Below are 21,664 nucleotides of genomic sequence, written 5' to 3' on the forward strand. Positions count from 1 at the left end.
AATGCTTTAAGGAAAGAAATGTCAACCCCAATCTTTGTCCAGTGAAAATGATCAAGAATGAAGGATAAAAGATATTAGATAAAGAAAGACAAAGAGGATTTGCTACCAGCAGGCTTGCTCTAGAAGAAGTGCTAAACAAAACTCTTTAGATGAAAGGAAAATGATACCAAAGGAAAACTTGAAACTTCAAAAATAAGAGCTATAGAAATGGCAAATTGCTGAGTAAAAAATAAAATTGTTTTTTTCTTTTTATAAATATTTACTGTGCTAAAAAGCAAGGAGTATAACACTGTCTCATAAGGCTTGCAATGTATGTAGATATAATAAATATAATAATCATAATATAAAGAGGGGAGGCTAAAAAGACATATATGGTGGTAAGATTTCTAAATATAACATGAAGCACTAAAATGTAACTCAAAGTATACTGTGAATTACATATACTGTGTATATCGCAATACTCTCCAAAGTGAATCATCCCATGTTGAGAAAAGTTTGAGAGATCTCTGGCACTATCAACCATAACTGAAAACCCTTTATACATACCCTGGGATTAAATAATTTCAGTCTTTGAATAAAATCAACAGAAATACAAGCATACACACACACATACACCCACAGACAGACATATACAAGAATATTTACAGCCACGTTTTTATTACAACACAAAATTGTAAAAAAAATACAAATACCCATCAAGAGGCTTGATAAATAGCAGTATATTCTTAAAATGGAATAGTATACAGAATGTAAATGAATACACTACTGCCACATGCAATAATGTATGAATCTTTAAAACGTTGAGTGAAACAACACAAAAGAATTTCTAATGAATAACAAAATACATATATAGTTTGAATAAGTAAGAAAACTATTTCATGTTAAAAACCGGGAAGTGGTCAACTTTGGGGGTAGTAACAACTACATTTTATTCTGAAGAGTGCAATAAGAAGTTTATTTCATATTTTCTTCCTCTTATGGAGGGTGATGCTTATAACCATTTTGTATCTTGCCTCTGCATGTACTATATAAGCACTTAAAAAAATAAACTGAGTCAGAACTCAAAAACTTAGAAAATTAGCTTCATTGCTGATAAAAAGTTCAATATCAATGATCACACCCATTTCATATGCTAGTAAACATAGATAAATATTTATGTGGTACAGTACATTAAATTAATAATTATTATTACATTTGTGATTAAAATTACCTCATATATATGTTTAAGCATGCTTTAAAAAAACAAAGTTCTACAATAACTTAGAAAGGCTTCACAAAGAAATCACATCCTTTGTTACTGCATTTCCATGTTTTCTCCCTTGTGAGTTCTCTGATGGACAATAAGATTTCTCTTATAACTGAAGGACTTACCACATTCATTACAAATATAAGGTTTCTCCCCTGTGTGAGTTCTCTGATGTACAATGAGATTTGTCTTCTGGCGGAAGCACTTCCCACATTCATTACACTTGTATGGTTTCTCTCCTGTATGAGTTCTTTGATGATGAATGAGATATGATTTCCTGCTAAAGGCTTTCCCACACTGAGGGCATTCATAGGATTTCTGCCCTGTATGTATTTTCTGATGTACAGTGAGGGTTGCTTTCTGGCGAAAAGACTTTCCACATTCATTACAAATATAAGGTTTCTCTCCTGTATGGATTCTCTGATGTAAATTGAGATTTGTCTTCTGACTGAAGGATTTTCCACATTCATTACATTCATATGGTTTCTCTCCTGTGTGAGTTCTGTGATGATCAATGAGGTATGACTTCATTCTAAAAGCCTTCCCACAGTGAGGACATTCATAGGATTTTTCCCCTGTATGTGTTCTCTGATGTGCCACGAGGGTTGTCTTCTGGCGGAAGGATTTTCCACATTCATTACAAATATAAGGTTTCTCTTCATTATGAGTCTTCTCATGAAGAGCAAGGGTTGTCTTCTGGGAGAAGGATTTTCCACATTCATTACAAATATAGGGTTTTTCCCCTGTATGAGTTCTTTGATGTACAGTAAGGTTTGCCTTCTGATGAAAGGACTTTCCACATTCTTTACAAATATAGGGTTTTTCTCCTGTATGAATTCTCTGATGTAGGGAGAGTGTTGTCTTCTGGCGGAAAGACTTTCCACAGTCACTACACTCATATGGTTTCTCTCCTGTGTGAGTTCTCTGATGACGAATGAGGTGTGATTTCAATCTAAAGGCATTCCTACATTGTGGACATTCATATGATTTCTCCCCTGTATGTGTTCGCTGATGATCAGTGAGGGCTGTCTTTAGGCGGAAAGACTTACCACATTCATTACAAACAAAGGGTTTCTCTCCTGTGTGAGTTCTCTGATGATCAATGAGATAGGATTTCCTCCTAAATGAATTTCCACACTGATGACATTGATAGGGTTTTTCTTCTGTGTGAATTCCCTGATGCAGAATCAATACTGATTTCCTGCAAAAGGACTTCCCACATTCAGTGCATGTATGCTTTTTTTCAATATTGGTTGTTCTTCTTCTTTTATTATAATCAGATGTGTTTCCCCTTCTATAAGTTCTACTATGTGTAACTGAGCCTCCTCTTTTTAAAAAGGCTTTCTCACAGTCATTATATTCAAATGACTGTGCTGGAGTTTCCATCTTATGATATTGCATGATCGTTTCATTATGACTGATGGTCCTCCCACATTGATTATGAGATTTGACTCCAGAGTGAGCTGTCTCTGGTTTAGTATTGAGGAGTGATTTCCCATACCCATTACACTCACTAAGTCTCCTTCTTGTAGGACTTAGATTACTGATGATTAATTCTGAAACATTTTTTAAAATCTTTTCATGAGTGTCATATTCAGGAGGTAGCTTTTTTGAATTAATAGGGTTTTTACTCAAAGTAAGTGTCTTTTCACATGTACTACCATTCTCGTTAACCAGCTTTTTGTGGTTGATTAATATAACTGATCTAGAATATTTATCTTGCTGTTCCTTGAATTTCAATAAAAAGTCTTCAGCTTTCCAGTTTTCTTCTAGAAAAGAATATAATTAATAACAACTTGTGAATCTTACATATTTTCTATGAAAAGGAATTGTATATATATATGAGGCCAAAAAAGATCAAGGACAAACTATTCCTTGCCTGGGAAAAGACATGGAACCTAAATTAAACACTCTGCCTCAGTGTGGAAAAAGGTGAAAAATAAGTAATGAATGCTAGTAACATTTGCACTTTGTACCAGAACTTCATACAGAAAGTAAAACAAAGACAAGAAGCAGTAAAGAGAAGAGACACAAGAATAGTGGAAGAGGAATTCATGCTTGGATAGGTGGATTCAGAGGCAATGAACTGAATCTATGGCATTAAGATTTAAGTAGGATGAACAAGACAAATTAGTGGAAAAGCTAGTTCAGGGAAAATTTTAGAGGTAAGTGTTTGGAGGACACAGATTAGAGCTTTTAAATGTTCATCCCTAGATTGTCAGGTAAAATACTTCCAGTTGTCCCACCACCCCCATTCCACACAGCCACTGATAAATCTTTCCAAGCATTGATTATTTTCCTAGCATTTAGAAAAAAAAAATCCTATAGTCTACACTCTAATCCTCCATATAACTGGGAGTCATTTTTTTCTTGTGAGGGAAGTACAAAGAAAACACTCCCAACAGGAACTTTATTTTTATTAAAAACAAATGGGGTGTTTTTCGCCAAATTGTGCAGCATGCAGGATCTTAGTTCCCTGACCAGAGATTGAACTCATACCCTCTACAGTGGAAGCCCCGAGTCTTAACCACTGAATCACCAGGGAAGTCCCCCAACAGGAACTTTGAAACAAACTAGTGTTTTGTTTACTGGTGTATTCAGATTGCTATTTTTCTTTCAAAACTGCTCAATAAGAAAACACTCATGACAATTAATTATAACTATTCTTTTCAATTGCTAACTTAATTATTGAGGTTTAAAGAAAGAATCAAGTCTTTCTCTGATACAGTAACATTCTTAACTCCAGTTTTCCATATGTGGACCAGAAAGATTGCTCCCTGTGGTTCTAGATCACTCATTAACCTTAGCCTTTATTTCTCTTATAAATTTATAGTTATATTTGAGATCATCCATATCTAATGAAACAATGTTAAATCTAGGCTCAAAAGTCTGTTTCTTCCTGAGTCCATTGCCTCCAGTACTAACATAGAAGGAATTTCTCCTGTAAACAAAACTTTACATCACTTAAACTCACTTTATATATTCGAACAAGTTTTCAGGGTTGTCCACATATCTGAAAAATTTCACCCATAACAAGTAAAGCCTCATATTTATTGCTGTATATATACCTCACTTATTCCTAATCACATGCTTTACTTACATTCTTTTAATCAGCTGACTTTTTTCCTAGTCTTATTTCTAATCATATTTAGAGAATCTTCAAGAAAATGCTACCAGTCCATGATATCAAAACCCTTCACATATGCCCCACCATCAATTTAAGGATTGTTTCTTTATAACTTGAAAACAATTATAGTTTATAAAAATAATTCTAACAAATCTTTTTACAAGCTTACATTGTATCATAAATATTTCATTAAAAATGCAAACTTTGACAATAATCTTTTCTCATAATTCTTTATTGAAATTTTTTATTGGTTATTTTCTTTGTATTCTTCTGAGTTTACATTAACACTGCAGATCATAGATAGGTAGTGTCTGTTAGAATCCACCACTTCAATCAGATGTACAGAGCCATGACCTGAGCAAATACTTCTGAAAGGACTTATCAGTACATGCTTTGTGAATGGAGGACAAAGAGATCTCCCTTATATAGTTCCACAAACAGAAAAAAAGCAACTGACTACTTAACATGTATACTACACCAAAGAAAGTACAAAGGATATTATCTTTGAAAGAATGAATCCTTAAGTATAAACCATGTACAGTCAAGTATCAAATTATATAATCTTTAAGATTAGTTGTATGTGTTACAGTTATAAGCAACATGGGAATGAAGAAAAAGGAGAGGTGGATATGCTGGGGAGTAGTCAAGGAAGAGCAAGGATAAGAAATTGTGACTTCAAAGATACACATTATATGGAAGGGTGAACACAGTGAAAAGTACAGACATGATAAACCTTACATGTATAGAGGACATTTAGGAGACTAGATCAAGTGGAAATTAGCAAGAGTTTCCACAAAAGAGAAAAACTTGAAAAGACCACATGACAGCTTACTATGGTAGTCCTTGTATAAAGGAGAATTTCAATTTCATATAATTAACAAAAAGAAGTAGAGAACAAGTATCTTGTTAGGAAAGTAACAATATAAGTTGAAAAAATTAGGACAAAAATTATAGCAAAGCCAAACTGTAATTACAATTTCAAGACATGAAATACAGTAGCTGTCAATTTGTATGATATTTATGTAGAAGTGAGAAAACTACAGCGAAAAATAAAATATAGGAGGATGTAAATATATTTCACAGGCTTATAAGCACAAACTGTGAAGAGGTTCCCAAAAGATTATGACAGAGACAATCAAGCTGGTATCACAGCAGGAACAAAACAATCTGGAAATAGTTAGTGGGAAAGAATTTAGGAGCTAGGAAAGTTGGAATAGGTAAGACATCAGAGTGCAGAACTTATGAAGGACTAGAGTGAAGGTGGGAGAAATGTGCCAAGTATGTCAGTGCTAGAAGTATCTATATAAAACAAAGAGTTTAAGTTCTCAGAATGGATGATACTACTATAATTAAAAGGTAGATCTCTTGATTACAAATTAGAGAAAAAAGACTGAGAGTCTAGAGAAATAATATACATTAAAAAAAAAAAAAGATTTGTGTGACTATTATGTATAAGGCACTGTTCCAGGTAATGTGACCAGAGTGTAAAGAGAACAGACCAAGCTGGACATAATCACTGAGAGAATCAGGGTAAGAAAAAGTCAATGTTTTACCCAAATCAAGGGACAGTTTCAGGTAAGATGATCATCGATATACAATGAACCATGAAAACTTACTGGAAGAAAATAGTAACTATGGAATTATCTGTCTCGGTCAAGGCAAGAGAATTTTCAAATTAATAGCTAGACTTGTGGTGAGAATGGGAACTCAGAGTTAGCATAGCCAACAAATCTGAAATGATACTAAAGATATGGAGATAAAACAGAAAGCACCTGAGAAATATTAACGAAGAATTTTTTCTTTCTTAAAGATAGATAAGAATGCCTGAAAGAAACCTATACAATGGCTAGATGATAAGGGACTGAGAAAGCTAGAAAAGGACAGAAATGGATGAAAAGATCTAAAAGAAGGAAGGCTTACAGTACATTTTGATTAAGAGTGGCAGTTAGGCAATTAATTAGGCAAGTAAGAGTGGCAAGCAAATTAGGAAAGTCTATTATATAGGGTGAGTGGTATTTGAAAGTGTAATTTAAGATTTTTGCAGGCACAATGGTCATTTCAAAGGTTAGGATCGTTTAAAAGGACACTACCAAAACATTTCACAGGTGTTGCCCACCACACAATCACTTTAAATTTATTTTTCACTAGATCTCATCTGCCTGAGAGTCAGAAACTCACCTAAGCAGGTATGACCTTTAAATGATGTCCATGGTTCTTCTCCTCGTTCCAATTTGAGGATCACATCAGGCTTGGTCATGTGACACCCTGATTAAGGGAAGATTTGGATTAAGTTGCTTAGATGTTAATACATTTGAAAAATCAGTAAGTTGAATTTCCATTCTGCAGAGTAAGATACTCCTTTGTGTAAGAGTAAACTTAACACCTTGTACTAAGCAAGTGAAGACACAATTATCCTTTGTGTCAACCAAAAAGAATTCATCCCTGAAATCCAAGATCACATGTATTTTAGGCACTCTGAAAGGAAACGCATGCTACTGAAAGTTTCAAAGAATTTTTCTTACCTACAGAAATGAGATGGCAATAGTTTTCCAACATTACATCCATGTAGAGTGTCTTCTGAGCAGGATCCAGGTGCTGCCACTCCTCCTGACTGAAGTCCACAGTCACATCTTTGAATGACACTGATCCCTATAATGGTTTGGAACTGTGATCAGAAAATTGACCAGAAATAGGGGACTAGATTTTTATTTTATAACTTATTTTATCTTTTGGCTGTCCTATATAGCATGTGGGATCTCAGGTCCCCACCCGGGAACTGAACTGGTGCTCCCTGCAGTGAAAGCACAGAGTCTTAACCACTGGACTGCCAGGGAAGTCCTTGGGGACTAGTTTTGATCCTGCTCCTTTCTGGCATTCATATGAAACTTGTAAAGAAAGCCTACCATTTTTCTTGTTTTGTGATTTAGATTGTAAGGGAAGCAACAACAACAAAAAATCAAAGTAGAAATACTTGCCACCAAATTTACTTAATAACGCATTCTAAAAATGTATTGTGAAGTCACTTTGTAATCCCAAATTGCATTAGTTTACTGGGGTGCCAAGATATACAAAACACAGTCTCTGCTCACAAGAAGTTACAGCTGCAAAGCATGCAACACATACTTTTAAGAAAGTATGTGTCAACGCAAATCTACAAGACTGGTGGTAAGGGTACTACAACAGAAGTATGTTACAGTGTATTACAAGGGCAGAACAATTTTTCAGGCTTCACCAATGAGGTAATTTTTTTTCTCCTTTGAGATTAATGTGTTATGCAGGAAGAATATGGTTTTAAAATGCATGGGCATGAATGGAGAGAGTATCCACCCCAAAGTCCACAGCTCTGCAGACAGAAAACCAGTTTACTTCCTCAAAGGTGACAGAGGACAGAATTGAGGACTGGTAGATGAGCTGAAGATTTAGCGACATTTATCTAGAGGTGAGAAAACTACAGGAAGAATGAGACTCCAAATCGGAGTATAAATTTTGCCAGAACTCTAGTTTGATAGTCAAACTAAGCAATTGTTAAGAGAGATCAAAGGAGACTTAGGAAAAGGCAAACAGACATGAGAAAAGAGTTTTGAAAACCAGAAGTGTACCAAGTGAGATTCCGAGGTTTCTGCATTTTTGATTAACAGTATTACACAACCTGCTTGTAAGTTAAGCAGAACCTACAGCCTTAGTGGACTGAGGTGTCAGAAAGTTGGGGCTAACAAAGCAGCAGGAATTATAAAAGGGTGAAACACTAGAAGAAAGAGTACCATAGAAAGTAAGCCCTCAAATCTAAACATTAATATATACCAATTCTTTGAGAACTAAAAGTACATGAACATCACCCATCACGGGATCAGAGTGAAAAAAGCAGCAGGAGGAAGCTGAAGAGACCTAACTATCAGCTGCTTCACACTTGGGGTGGAGGTAAGAGGACAGGGAGGGCAGGGTTTGAAGCTTGATTCCAAGCAAGTTAATTGTCTACTAGAAGAAAAATAAACAAAAATCCTCAAAAAACAAGACATACAGAATTTGGATTACTACAACACATTATTCAAAAGATCCTGGTTTCTAGCAAAAATTACCAGATATGTAAACAGAAAAATAAGAGAGGGAATATAACCCATATTCAGAAAAAAATAGTTCATGGAAACTAATTCCTAGTGGGCCTAGATGTTGGATTTTGCAAAAAATAAAAAAAGGCTTCAAAATAGCTGTTCTAAATGTGTCCAACTGCTAACTGCTAAGTCACTTCAGTCGTGTTCGACTCTGTGCAACCCCAGAGACGGCAGCCCACCAGGCTCCCCTGTCCCTGGGATTTTCCATGCAAGAACACTGGAATGGGTTACCATTTCCTTCTCCAAAGAAGTAATGAAAAATCTGGCATGGAATCTTGAAACATAAACTGATAAAAAACATGAACTGAAAATTCTAGACCTACCAAGTATAATAAATGAAATGAAAATTTCACTATATAGGCTCAATAGCATAGGAAAAGGAACACACATTAACCTTGTAAATGCAGACATACTTTGGAGACATCGCAGTTTCAGTTCTAGACCACTACAATAATTATTGCAATAAAGCCAGTCACAAAAATTCTTTGTTTATGCACTGCTTATAAAAGTTACATGTAAATTATATTGTAGTCTATTAAGTGTACAATGGCATTATGTCTAAAAAACAATGTATATGCCTGTCTGAATTAAAAAATACTTAGATAAAATGTGTTGATCATCACTAGAGCTTTCTGTGAGTTGTAATCTTTTTGTAATAGTAACATCAAAGATCATTGACTACAGATGATAACAAATACAATAATAATGATAAAGTGAAATATTTCAGGAATAGCCATCTTGACAGAGACATGAGCAAATACTAAATACTGCTGGAAAAATGGCACCTATAGACATGCTCAACTCAGGATTGCTAAAATCCTTCAATTTGTAAAAATGAAATATCTGAAAAGTGAAATTTAAAAAAGCATAATAAAGTATGACTATATTGATCAACAGAAATTAAGCCATCTGAATAGAAAGGAAATGAAAAAGAAAAAAATAACGGATTCACAGAGATTTTTGGGTCAATTTCAAAGTAATGCAAGACAGATATAATTGGAGTCCCAGAGAAAGAGGAAAAAGAAAGGTCTGAAAAAATTTTAAGGAAATCATGGCATAACATATATAAAATAAGCAAAAACTTGACTTATACATTAAAAAAGCTTAATGAACCCCAAAAGAATAAAAACAAAAGAAAACTACACTCAGAAAATCCTAATCAAACTGCTAAAAGCCTAAGAGAACATCAACCAAGAATTCTGTACTCAGCAACATTACTTATTAAAAACAAAGGTGACATAAAGCTATATGAGCAGATAAAGTCTGAAAGAATTCATCACTAGCAAAACTGTACCAAAAATGGTAAAAAAAAAAAAAAAAAAAAGGTCTTCAGGCTGAAGGTAAAAATGACACCAGATGATAAACAAGGTCTTTAGGAAAGAATGAAGAATTGGAGAAAAGTTTTATTAAAAAGACTATATTCATTTCCTTCCATTTTTTTTTTAAGTTTTTAGCCGCAATTGGTGAACATTTTTCTGCTGTTTTAGCATGAAAACAACCATGGAGAATTTATAAAATGAATGAGCAATATTGTGTTTCAATAAAACTTCATGTTTGGACACAGATTTAAATTTCAAAAACTTAAATAGGTCAGAAATATTCTGATTTTGTATTTTTTCCAACATTTAAAATAGAAGAACTATTCTTAACTCACAATCTGTACAAAAACACGTAGCAGACTGGATATAACCTAATGGCTGTAGACTCTTGGTTTAAAGCAAGCATTTTAACACCATTAATTACAAACAGAAATATCACATACATGGAGAACCAAAAAGCAAACCATGGAAGTCAGTAAATGAAAATACAATGTTGCAAGCTGATATATTTTACCTTAAGTAATTCAGCATTATCTCTAATAAATCATGATAAGTTAAAGATACTATACTATAGAAGCTGCATACTATAATCCCTAAAGAAACCACAAAAAACAGTGCAAGATGATGTAACTACAGATGCAACAGAGAAATGAAAATGAATAATGAAAATTCATTATTGTGTCAATATTGACTGACACAAAGTAAAACAGAATGTAGGAACAGATGCATAAAAACAGGTTAGGAGGAATCTTAAATGTGTTAAGAAGCCCAATCTGAAAAGGCTATAGAGAAAAGATAAAAAGATCAGTGGCTGCCACTATTACAGATTATAGAGAGGGAGGGATGAGTAGGCAGAGGACAGAGGATTTTTAGAGCAGTGAAATTAGTCTGTATAATATTATAATGGCAGATACATAACACTATATATTTGTCAATATCTATAGAATAAACAGCACCAAAAATGAACCCTAATATAAACTATGAACTTTGGATGACAATGATGTATCAGTGTAAGTCGCTGATTTTAACAACATACCACTCTGGTACAAGATACTAATATTAGGGAAGCCTATGCATTTGTCAGGGTAGGGAATAAATGGAAACTCACTGTACTTTCTACTTAATTTTTCTCTGAATGTAAAATCGCACTAAAATATAAAGTATATTTAAAAGATTTAAAATAAACAGGTCAGGTAATCAGAAAACAAAAAGCAAAATAGCAGCCCTGACTCCAACTTTAGAACTAAACACTCCCACGTGGCTTGTGGGATCTTAGTTCCCTAACGAGGGATTGAACGCCTGCCCCCTGCATTGGAAGCATGGAGTCTTAACCACTGGACTGCCAGGGGAGTCCCAAGACTGAGATTATAAAAAATGTATAAAAAAGCAGGACTCATAATATATTTCCTGGTGGCTCAGACGGTAAAGCGTCTGCCTACAATGCGGGAGACCTGGGTTTGATCCCTGAGTTGGGAGGATCCCCTGGAGAAGGCAATGGCATCCCACTCCAGTACTCTTGCCTGGAAAATCCCATGGACGGAGGAGCCTGGTGGGCTGCAGTCCATGGGGTCACTAAGAGTCGGACACAACTGAGCAACTTCACTTTCACTTTTCACTTTCATGCATTGGAGAAGGAAATGGCAACCCACTCCAGTGTTCTTGCCTGGAGAATCCCAGGGACGGGGGAGCCTGGTGGGAGGCCGTCTATGGGATCACACAGAGTTGGACACGACTGAGCAACTTCACTTTCACTTTATATTAGGAAACAAGAAAGATTTAATATCAATAATTTAAACTTTTATCTTAAGTAGCTTTAAAAAAGAATATGCTAAACTCAAAGCAAGTAAAGGAAATAGTTTGGAAAAAAGGAAAAATCAGTAAAATAGGAAATAAATAAGGAACAGGGGGAAAAAAAAAATCAATGAAACGAAAAGCCAGATACTTCAAAGTAGCATTAAAATGTAAAACCTCTAGGGACTTCCCTGGTGGTCCAGTGGTTAAGAATCCACCTTCCAATCCAGGGAACATGGGTTCCATCCCTGGTCAGGGAACTAAGACCTGCATGCCATGGGGCAACTAAGTTGGTGTGTCACAACTATTAATAGAGAAGCCCATGCAGCAATAAAGACCTGAAACAGCACCAAGCACAGCCCCCCGCCCCTCACAAATAAAGGTAAAACACTAGTTAGACATTTAAGAAGTAAAGAGGGATGCCGCATATGGCCACTATCGGATCCAGCAGATATTAAACAGAACAAAGAGATTACAGCATAAACAAATTAAAGGCAATAAATTAGACAGTGTAGATGAAATGGAAAAATATTTTCACTTAAAAACATGATACCAAAGAAAAAAAAAAACTGAAAACCCTTAACTATTAAAGATACTGAGTTTGCAATTCAAGAAGTTCCCACAAAGATTTTTCCAGGTCCAGAAGACTTCAAGATAAGTCCTGTAAAACATTAAAGAGTTAATGATAATACTACACTAACTTCTTCTTAAAAATAAAGGACTGAGGAATACTTCCCTATTCCTCTTATGAAGTGAATCTTATACAGTTACCAAAACCAGAAAAAGGTAAGATTACAGACCAATAGCCTTGATGAATGCCAATTAAAAACCAAAAAATAAGAGTGAATTGTATAAAGGGATAATATAAAAAGCACATGATAACACATGAACAAGTAGTGCTTATCACTGGAATGCTAGATTGGTATAATACCTGACAATCAATAAATATAATCCTCATTATATCAGAATATAGTAGGAAAAGCCTATGGTCATTTCAAATGAAAAAAAAGCATTAGGCAAACTTTAACATCTGTTATACTTGTATTAAAAACTCTCAACTTTAGAAATAGAACTCCTCAACTTAATGAAATGCAACTACAAAAGATTTATACATAATATCATACTTATGGTTAAAGGTTGTTTTTCCCCTAAGATCAAGAGCAAGACAAGGATAGCTGCTCTCACCAGTTCTATTCAACACTGCAGACAATGAATAAAGAACGAAAAATTCAAGGCAAACAGATTGGAAAGGGCGAAGTTAAACTGCATTCACAGACATAACCAGATATGTAGAAAGTACAGGAAATAATAAGTGAATTTATCATGGTCACAGCATATTTATCTCAAAATATATTAAAAAAAATCAATTCTATTTTATATACTAACAACAAACAATTGAGAATGAAGTTAAAAAATAAAATTAAGAAAATATTTGCAAGACCTGTGCACTGGAAACTATAAAACACTGTTGAGAGAAATTTTAAAAGACCTAAGCAAACATGGAAATACACTAGGTCCATGGTTCAGAAGACTTACTACTGTTAACCTAACAATTATCTCCAACCAACTTATAAATCTTTGAAAACTTAATCACAATCCATTAGATTGTTTTATAGAGACTACCGCACAATTGTACTCATCTCACACGCTAGTAAAGTAATGCTCAAAATTCTCCAAGCCAGGCTTCAACAATACATGAACCGTGAACTTCCAGATGTTCAAGCTGGTTTTAGAAAAGGCAGAGGAACCAGAGATCAAATTGCCAACATCCACTGGATCATCGAAAAAGCAAGAGAGTTCCAGAAAAACATCTATTTCTGTTTTATTGACTATGTCAAAGCCTTTGACTGTGTGGATCACAATAAACTGTGGAAAATTCTGAAAGAAATGGGAATACCAGACCACCTGACCTGCCTCTTGAGAAACCTATATGCAGGTCAGGAAGCAACAGTTAGAACTGGACATGGAACAACAGACTGGTTCCAAATAGGAAAGGGAGTACGTCAAGGCTGTATATTGTCACCCTGCTTATTTAACTTATACGCAGAGTACATCATGAGAAACGCCGGAAGAAGCACAAGCTGGAATCAAGATTGCCGGGAGAAATATCAAGAACCTCAGATATGCAGATGACACCACCCTTATGGCAGAAAGTAAAGAGGAACTCAAAAGCCTCTTGATGAAAGTGAAAGAGGAGAGTGAAAAAGTTGGCCTAAAGCTCAACATTCAGAAAACTAAGATCATGGCATGCGGTCCCATCACTTCATGGGAAATAGATGGGGAAACAGTGGAAACAGTGTCAGACGTTATTTTCTTGGGCTCCAAAATCACTGCAGATGGTGACTGCAGCCATGAAATTAAAAGACGCTTACTCCTTGGAAGAAAAGTTATGACCAACCTAGACATCATATCGAAAAGCAGAGACATTACTTTGCCAACAAAGGTCCGTCTAGTCAAGGCTATGGTTTTTCCAGTGGTCATGTATAGATGTGAGAGCTGGACTGTGAAGAAAGCTGAGCGCCAAAGAATTGATACTTTTGCACTGTGGTGTTGGAGAAGACTCTTTAGAGTCCCTTGACCTGCAAGGAGATCCAACCAGTCCATTCTAAAGGAGATCAGCCCTGGGATTTCTTTGGAAGGAATGATGTTAAAGCTGAAACTCCAGTACTTTGGCCACCTCATGTGAAGGGTTGATTCATTGGAAAAGACTCTGATGCTGGGAGGGGTTGGGGGCAGGAGGAAGAGGGGACGACAGAGGATGAGATGGCTGGATGGCATCACTGACTCGATGGACGTGAGTTTGAGTGAACTCCTGGAGATGGTGTTGGACAGGGAGGCCTGGCGTGCTGCGATTCATGGGGTCGCAAAGAGGCGGACACAACTGAGCGACTGAACTGAACTGAACTGAACTGATAGGTTGATTTGAAAATTTATAGGAAAATGTCAAATGCCTATTATACCTAAAATAATTTGGTAGGTTCACATTACCTGATACCTGGACTTAATATCCTAACTAAAACTGTTATCTTGGTGAAAGTATAAATACACCAATCAATTAAACAGACTATAAAAAACACCTACACACATGATCAACTGATTGTCAACAAAGGCTCCAATATAATTCAGTAGAAAAAGGATCTCTTTTCACAAAAGACTCTGGAAAAACTGGATATCCATTGAAAACAGAAAAAGGGAACTTAAACTCTTACCTTACAGAATGAAACTGACATGGATCACTCTTTTAAAATGAAAATCTAAAATGATAATACTTACATATTAAAGAATAAAATATGCTTAATGCTGGAGTATGCAAAGACTTCTGACTTTTGTAGTACACAAAAAGCAACAATCATAAAAATTTAAAACCTGATAAACTGGATTTTGTCAAAATTAAAAACTTCAGCTCTGAAAGACACCACTAAGAAAATTAAAAATCAAGTCATAGACTGGGAAAGATATTCCCAGTATTTCTATCTTACAAAAGATTTGTATTGAGAATGTATAAAGAACTCTCATAATACAGGAAAAAGAAGACATCCAGATCAACTGGCAAAAGATCTAAACAAATCCAGAAGATATATATCAAAGACAAATATGCGAAAAAAAAATACCCAACAATTTTAATTGTTAGGGAAACAAAAAATTTCAAAAGAATGAAATGCCAAAACACACCTGCTAGAATTAACTAATGGAGAAGGCAATGGCACCCCACTCCAGTACTCTTGCCTGGAAAATCCCATGGATGGAGGAGCCTGGTAGGCTGTAAGTCCATGGGGTCGCAAAGAGTGGGACAAGACTGAGCAACTTCACTTTCACTTTTCACTTTCATGCATTGGAGAAGGAAATGGCAACCCACTCCAGTGTTCTTGCCTGGAGAATCCCAGGGACGGGGGAGCCTGGTGGGCTGCCGTCTATGGGGTCACACAGAGTTGAACACAACTGAAGTGACTTAGCCGTAGCAGCAGAATTAACTAAAATTAAACAGTGACCATACCAAGTGTTGGTGAAGATATGCAGCTATAATATAATAACTATCATAAATTGCTAGTGGGAAAGCAAAATGGCACAACCACTTTGCTTAACAGTTTGCCAAGTTTTTTTTTTTTATATAAATTTAAATATATATTTTTCACACAATTTACTGATTTCAAATCTAGGCAGGTTTTAGTCAACAGAAATGAAAATATAATCCACATATGAGCATATTACTGTAACAGTCAAAAAGTGAAAAAAAAAAAGTCTATCAAAAGTGAGGGTATAACTAAAAAATTGTGGTATATTCATATAATGGAACAACAGCAGTCAGCAATATAAGGAATGTTCTGATACACACAACATGAATTTCCAAAGAAAATTACATTGAGTTAAATAGGCTAATCCCCTAAAAAGCACATATTCTACTATGAAAGTCTAGAGGAGGCAAAACTAATTTACAGTGACAAAAGCAGGTATGATTAATAATACCTTAATAAAGGCCAATGGTGGCAGGAGAGCAACTGGTTGTAGGGGGCATGAAGGAACTTTTTGAAGTAATGGAAATTTTGTAAGCTTGACTGTTGTGGTAACTGAATAAATCTTTATACTTTTCTCAAAGTTCCTAAACTTGATCAACACTTAAAATGAGTTGCTTTTTATTCTATGTAGATTATACCTTAAAATTTTTTGATTTTAAAAAAAAGGTATGTTTGGGCTTCTCCTTCAAAAATGGAAGAGTAGCTCTTATTTCACATTTACTGTAGATAACAGCTCTAAACTCCAGAAAAATATAATCAACGCCTCAGTTTCCATGGGAGATGGATTTCAGGACCCCCTGCAGATACCAAAATCTCAAGATACTCAAGTCCCTTACATAAACTGTGTAGTTTATTTATATATAATCTATTTTATATTGTTCCATATACTTTAAATCACCTCGACTTACCATATGTAATACAATGTAAATGCTATGTAAATAGTTGCCACTGTCTAGCAATTTCAAGTTTTGCATTTTGGAACATTCTGGGATTTTTTTTTTTAACATTGTCAATCTGTGGTTGGTTGAATTTGTGCATGTGGAAGGGAAACCTCATGAATATGGAGTGCTGACTATAAAAAGCAACTATCTGAAGGCACTTAAAAGTGACCCAAACAAACAGAAACTGGAGGGAAGGTTTTATACTTAGGAGAAGAACGACAGGAGAACTGCCAATTCACACTACTTTCAGCCTAAACGCAGGCCCCAAGTAGACATCAAGTATGGCAAATAAAATCCAGGTGGAAATCCATGGTCCTACTGGCTTGAAGAAATAAAAGATAGAATTTAGGACAACAACAGTAATTGGAAAAGAAGTAGGGAAATCCTGAAGAAATGAAAGCCAGAGGCAGAAGTTGGGGGGAGCCCAAAGACAGTGAACAAACTTTATCCACACCTTTAGCTGATACCCCAGTTAGGCATTCATGGGTCAGAATTTGAGACCTCTGGTTAAATATAAAAGAAATCAAGCAGAGATTTGAGCTGCCACTAATCAGAGAGTCTGAAGTTTAAAGTTTGATTTCAGCCTACTTAACTGTCCAACAAAACAAATCAACTTCTATGGAAATTAACTGATAGAGGAAATTCTCTTCTGCTGTAAACAATTAAAAAATTATAAAAAATATATTAAACATATGTTTTTAAGCACTGGCTGACTGACAGCAGAGCACAGTGAGCTCTGAAAGGGAACAAAGTAAGCTTTGACTGCCCAGCTTATAGTCTGTAGGCAATTTCCAGGTCACAGCACAGGGAGGGAAAACACAGAGCCCAGCAGTCTTTCTGAGTGGAAGAAAGAGAGATGGGAGTTTGAAGAGTCCAAGATGGCTAGAACTGCTAAGCAAAATACTGAAGAGGAGGGAGCAGCAGAGAGAGAGACAGAGACAGAGGCCTCTCCAGACATATGTAGAGTGATACCCTTGAATCTACAGCTGAATATCGATCTCAAAATACATGGCTTACCATCAACACAATGAAAGGGCAACTTACAGAATGGGAAAGTTTCTGCAAATGACCAATAAAGGGTCCAAATTACAGGCTTCCCAGGTGGCACAGTGGTAAAGAATCCACCTGCCAATGCAGGAGACACAGGAGATGTAGCTTCAATCCCTGGGTCAGGAAGATCCCCTAGAGAAGGAAGTGGCAACCTGCTCTAATATTCTTGCCTAGAAAATTTCAAGGACAGAGGAGCCTGGTGGGCTATAGTCTATGGGGTCACAAAGAGTCAGACATGACTGAACACACATACATCCAAACTATTAATATATAAGCAGCTCATACGAACTCAATATTAAAATAAAACCCCAAATAACCCAAGTAAATAATGGGCAGAAGACTGAACAGACATTTTTCCAAAGAAAACACAGAGATGGCCAACAGGCACATGAAGATACTCAACATCACTAACATCGCAGAAATGCAAATCAAAACCATAAAGAGATACCATCTCACACCTGTCAGAATGGCTATTATCAGAAAGACCACAGACTAACAAACACTGGCAAGGATGTGGAGAAAAAGGAACCCTTATAGTCTGCTGGTGGGAATGTAAACTGGTGCAGCCCCTGTGAAAAACAGTTGGAAGCTCTCAAAAAACTAAAACTAGAACTGTCACATGGCCTAGCAATTTCACTCCTGGGTAAAATGTAAAAACACTAATTCAGAAAGACACATGCACCACCCCAATGTTCAGAGCATTATTTATATTGGCCAAGATGTGAAAGCCACCTAGGTCCCCATCAACAGATGAATGGATAAAGAAGACATAGTGAATAGCCACACACACACACACACACACACAGGAATATTACTCAGCCATGAAAAAAAAGAATGAAATTTTGCCACCTGCAACAACCTGGATAGATTTGGAAAGTATTATATTTAGTAAAGCAAGTCAGAGAAATACAAATACTGTATGTCATCACGAATGTGTGGAATCTAAAAAATAAAACAAATGTATATAACAAAACAGAAACAAGACTTACAGACAGAGATAACCAGTGGATACCAGTGGGGAAAGGGAAGGAGGGAGGAGTAAGATAGGTGTAGGAGATTAAGAGACACAAATTACTAGGCATAAAATAAATAAGTACCAGAATATACTGCATAGTACATGCAATACAGCCAATAAGTGTAACAACTATAAATGGAGCTTAACCTTTAAAAACTGTGAATCACTATGTTGTATACCTGAAACATATGTAATATTGTAAATCAGCTGAAAAAAATAAAGAAAAGGTGGGAGATGCTCCAGGTTAAAAAGCATTTAGGATATTCCCAAAAAATTAAAATTAAAAATAAATACTAATCATAAGAATGCCAGAACGGCTATAATAGTATCAAACAGAATAGATTTTAGAAAAAAGAATATTATCAGGGATTAAGAAAGGCACTTTATTTTAACTTATTTATTTATTTTCTGGCTGCACTGTGTGGCATGTGAGATCTTAATTCCCCTACCAGGGACTGAACCCATGCCCCCTACAGAGGAAGCATGGAGTTTTAGCCACTAGGTCACTAGGGAAGTCCCAAGTAAGGCATTTTATAATGACAGAGGACATCAATTCATAAAAAGACAAAACAATCCTAAATATAAGTTCATCTAAAAACAGAACTTCAAAATACATTAAGTAAAAACTTATAGAACCAAAAGTTAAAACAGACACAATTATAGCCACATGAATCCTACATGTAGCTCAGTCGGTAAAGAATCTCCCTGCAATGCAGGAGACCTAGGTTCAATTCCTGGGTCAGGAAGATCCCCTGAAGAAGGAAATGAGAACCCACTGCAGTATTCTTGCCTGGAGAATGCCATGGGCAGAGGAGCCTGGCGGGCTACAGTCCACGGGGTCGCACGAGTCAGACATGATTTAGCGACTAAATCACCAGCACTGTCCTGTCAGGAGCATGTGGTGTCTGCTTGTCCTGCTTCAGTGCTGCCAAGAGTGATCAGTAGTGCCATCCTATTCCATCCATTTAAAAAAGCTCAGTCAGCCTTTCCATTAATAGTTTTGGGCTTCCCTGGTGGCTCCGACGGTAAAGAATCTACCTGCAATGTGGGAGACCCAGGTTCGATCTCTGGGTTGGGGATATCCCCTGGAGAAGGGAACAGCTAACCACTCCAGTATTCTGGCCTGGAGAATTCCATGGACAGAGGAGGCTGGAGGGCTACAGTCCATGGGGTCACAAAGAGTTGGACACGACTGAGCGACTTTCACTTTCACAGCCACACTTGTAACTTAAGATTTGACTTCCTTTTCTGTCATGGGTATAACAGACTGAAAATCAATAAGGATATAGAAAACTTTACCATCATAATCAAGCAATTTGACTTGATTATTTACAGAATACACCATCCAACAACACTAGAATATACATCCTCTACAAGTACATATAGAACATTCATCAGATGGTACTATAATCTGTGGTACAAAAGAAATTTATAAATTTAAGAATGAAATCATATACAGCATGTTTCCTGGTTGTAACAAAATTAAACTGGAAATCAATAGGAGAAAGCTATTTGGAAAATCCCCAAATATTTGAAAATTAAACAGACTTCCTCTAAACAAATGGGTCAAAAAGGAAAGCATGAGATAAATTAGAAAATATTTTCAAATGAATAAAAATGAAAATACAACATGTCTAAATTTGTTAGAGGGAAATTTAGAGCATTTCCTATGGGGAAAAAAAAGTCCAATATCAATGATATAACCTTCCATGTAAAAATAAGAGGTAATTAAATCCAAAGTAATGAAAAGGAAAGGAAATACAAAGTGTAAGAGCAGAAATGAAGAAACAGGAAACAGAAAAACAGGAAATCAATGAAACCAAAGGTTGTTGCTTTGAAAAAAATCAGCAAAATTGATAAATCTCTAGTTAACTGATCAAGGAAAAAACTAAAAGTCAAAAATAATCAACAACAGAATGAAAGAGCAGCACCATTACAGATTACATAAACATCAAAAGGATAAAAAGAGTAGATTTTTGAAAAACTTTGTGCCGATAAATTTTATAACTTGGATGAAATGGACAAATTGCTTAAAAGACATGAATTATAAAAGCTCACTGAAGAGAAAAAAATTGACAGCATGAAAGTCTAAGTGTTAGTCGTTCAGTTGTGTCCAACTCTTTGCAGCACCGTGGACTATAGTATGCCAGGCTCCTCTGTCCATGGAATTCTCCAGCCAAGAATACTGAAGTGAGTTGCCATTCCCTTCTCCAGTGGATCTTCCCTGCTCAGGGACTGAACTCAGGTCTCCTGCGTTGCTGGCAGCTTCTTTACTGTCTGAGCCACAAGGGAAGCCTGAATAGCATTAATAGCCACAATTCTATTAAGGAAATTGAACTGCTAGTAAAAAATCTTCCCAAAAACAAATCTTGAGGCTCAGATGGCTTCACTGGTAAATTCTAACAAACATTACGGAAGAAATTATTATGGAAGAAATAATACCAATTCTACACAAATTCTTTGAGAAAATAAAAGGAGAGTATAGTTCTCAACTCATTCTGTAAGTTAGCATTACCTTCATACCAAAACTAGACAACAACATTACAAGAAAAACTACAGACCAAATCATTTATGAACCACAGACAAAACAATCCTTAACAGTGTGTTAGTAAATTCACCAAGCAATATGTGAAAAATGAATATATGAATCTATCATGACCAAGTGGGGTTTATCCTAGGGATAAGCTGGTTTAGCACTTCAAAAATCAATCAATATAACTCATCACGTTAATTTTAAAAGGGGGAAAACCACATAATACATAAAAAACAACAGAAGCATAAAAACTTTTAACAAAATTCAACATTCATTTGTGATAAAAATGATCACTAATCAAGAATTTCTTCAACCTGATAAATCTGATAAAGAGCATTTATGTAAAACCAATCACCAGTGTAACACTTAGTCAAAAACTACATGCCTTTCCCCTTAGTCAGGAATAAGGCAAAAATATCTGTTCTCATTACTTATATCAACACTGCACTGAAAGTTCTAGACAGTGTAGTAAAGCCAAACAGAAATAAAAGGAATATAGATTGGAAAGCAAAGATGGACA

General features: G+C 35.7%; 1 protein-coding gene across 2 annotated transcripts in view; it reads right to left on the minus strand.

The window, feature by feature from the left end:
* Window positions 1-640: 640 nt before the first annotated feature.
* Window positions 641-21,664, minus strand: part of ZNF567 (zinc finger protein 567) — a 120,446-nt gene continuing 99,422 nt past the window's right edge. The window contains exons 4-6 of one of the 2 annotated variants that reach the window (XM_044931252.2): window positions 6,896-7,022; window positions 6,552-6,638; window positions 641-3,015 (exon numbers count right to left, since the gene is read on the minus strand). In XM_044931252.2, the coding sequence (XP_044787187.1) occupies window positions 1,295-3,015; window positions 6,552-6,638; window positions 6,896-7,022 (1,935 nt within the window). In that variant the 3' untranslated portion in view covers window positions 641-1,294. The remainder of the gene's footprint in view (window positions 3,016-6,551; window positions 6,639-6,895; window positions 7,023-21,664) is intronic. The other variant, XM_025269863.2, reaches the window with a different exon arrangement.

This window comes from Bubalus bubalis, chromosome 18 (genome assembly GCF_019923935.1).
Source record: "Bubalus bubalis isolate 160015118507 breed Murrah chromosome 18, NDDB_SH_1, whole genome shotgun sequence".
Classification (NCBI taxonomy): Eukaryota; Metazoa; Chordata; class Mammalia; order Artiodactyla; family Bovidae; genus Bubalus; species Bubalus bubalis.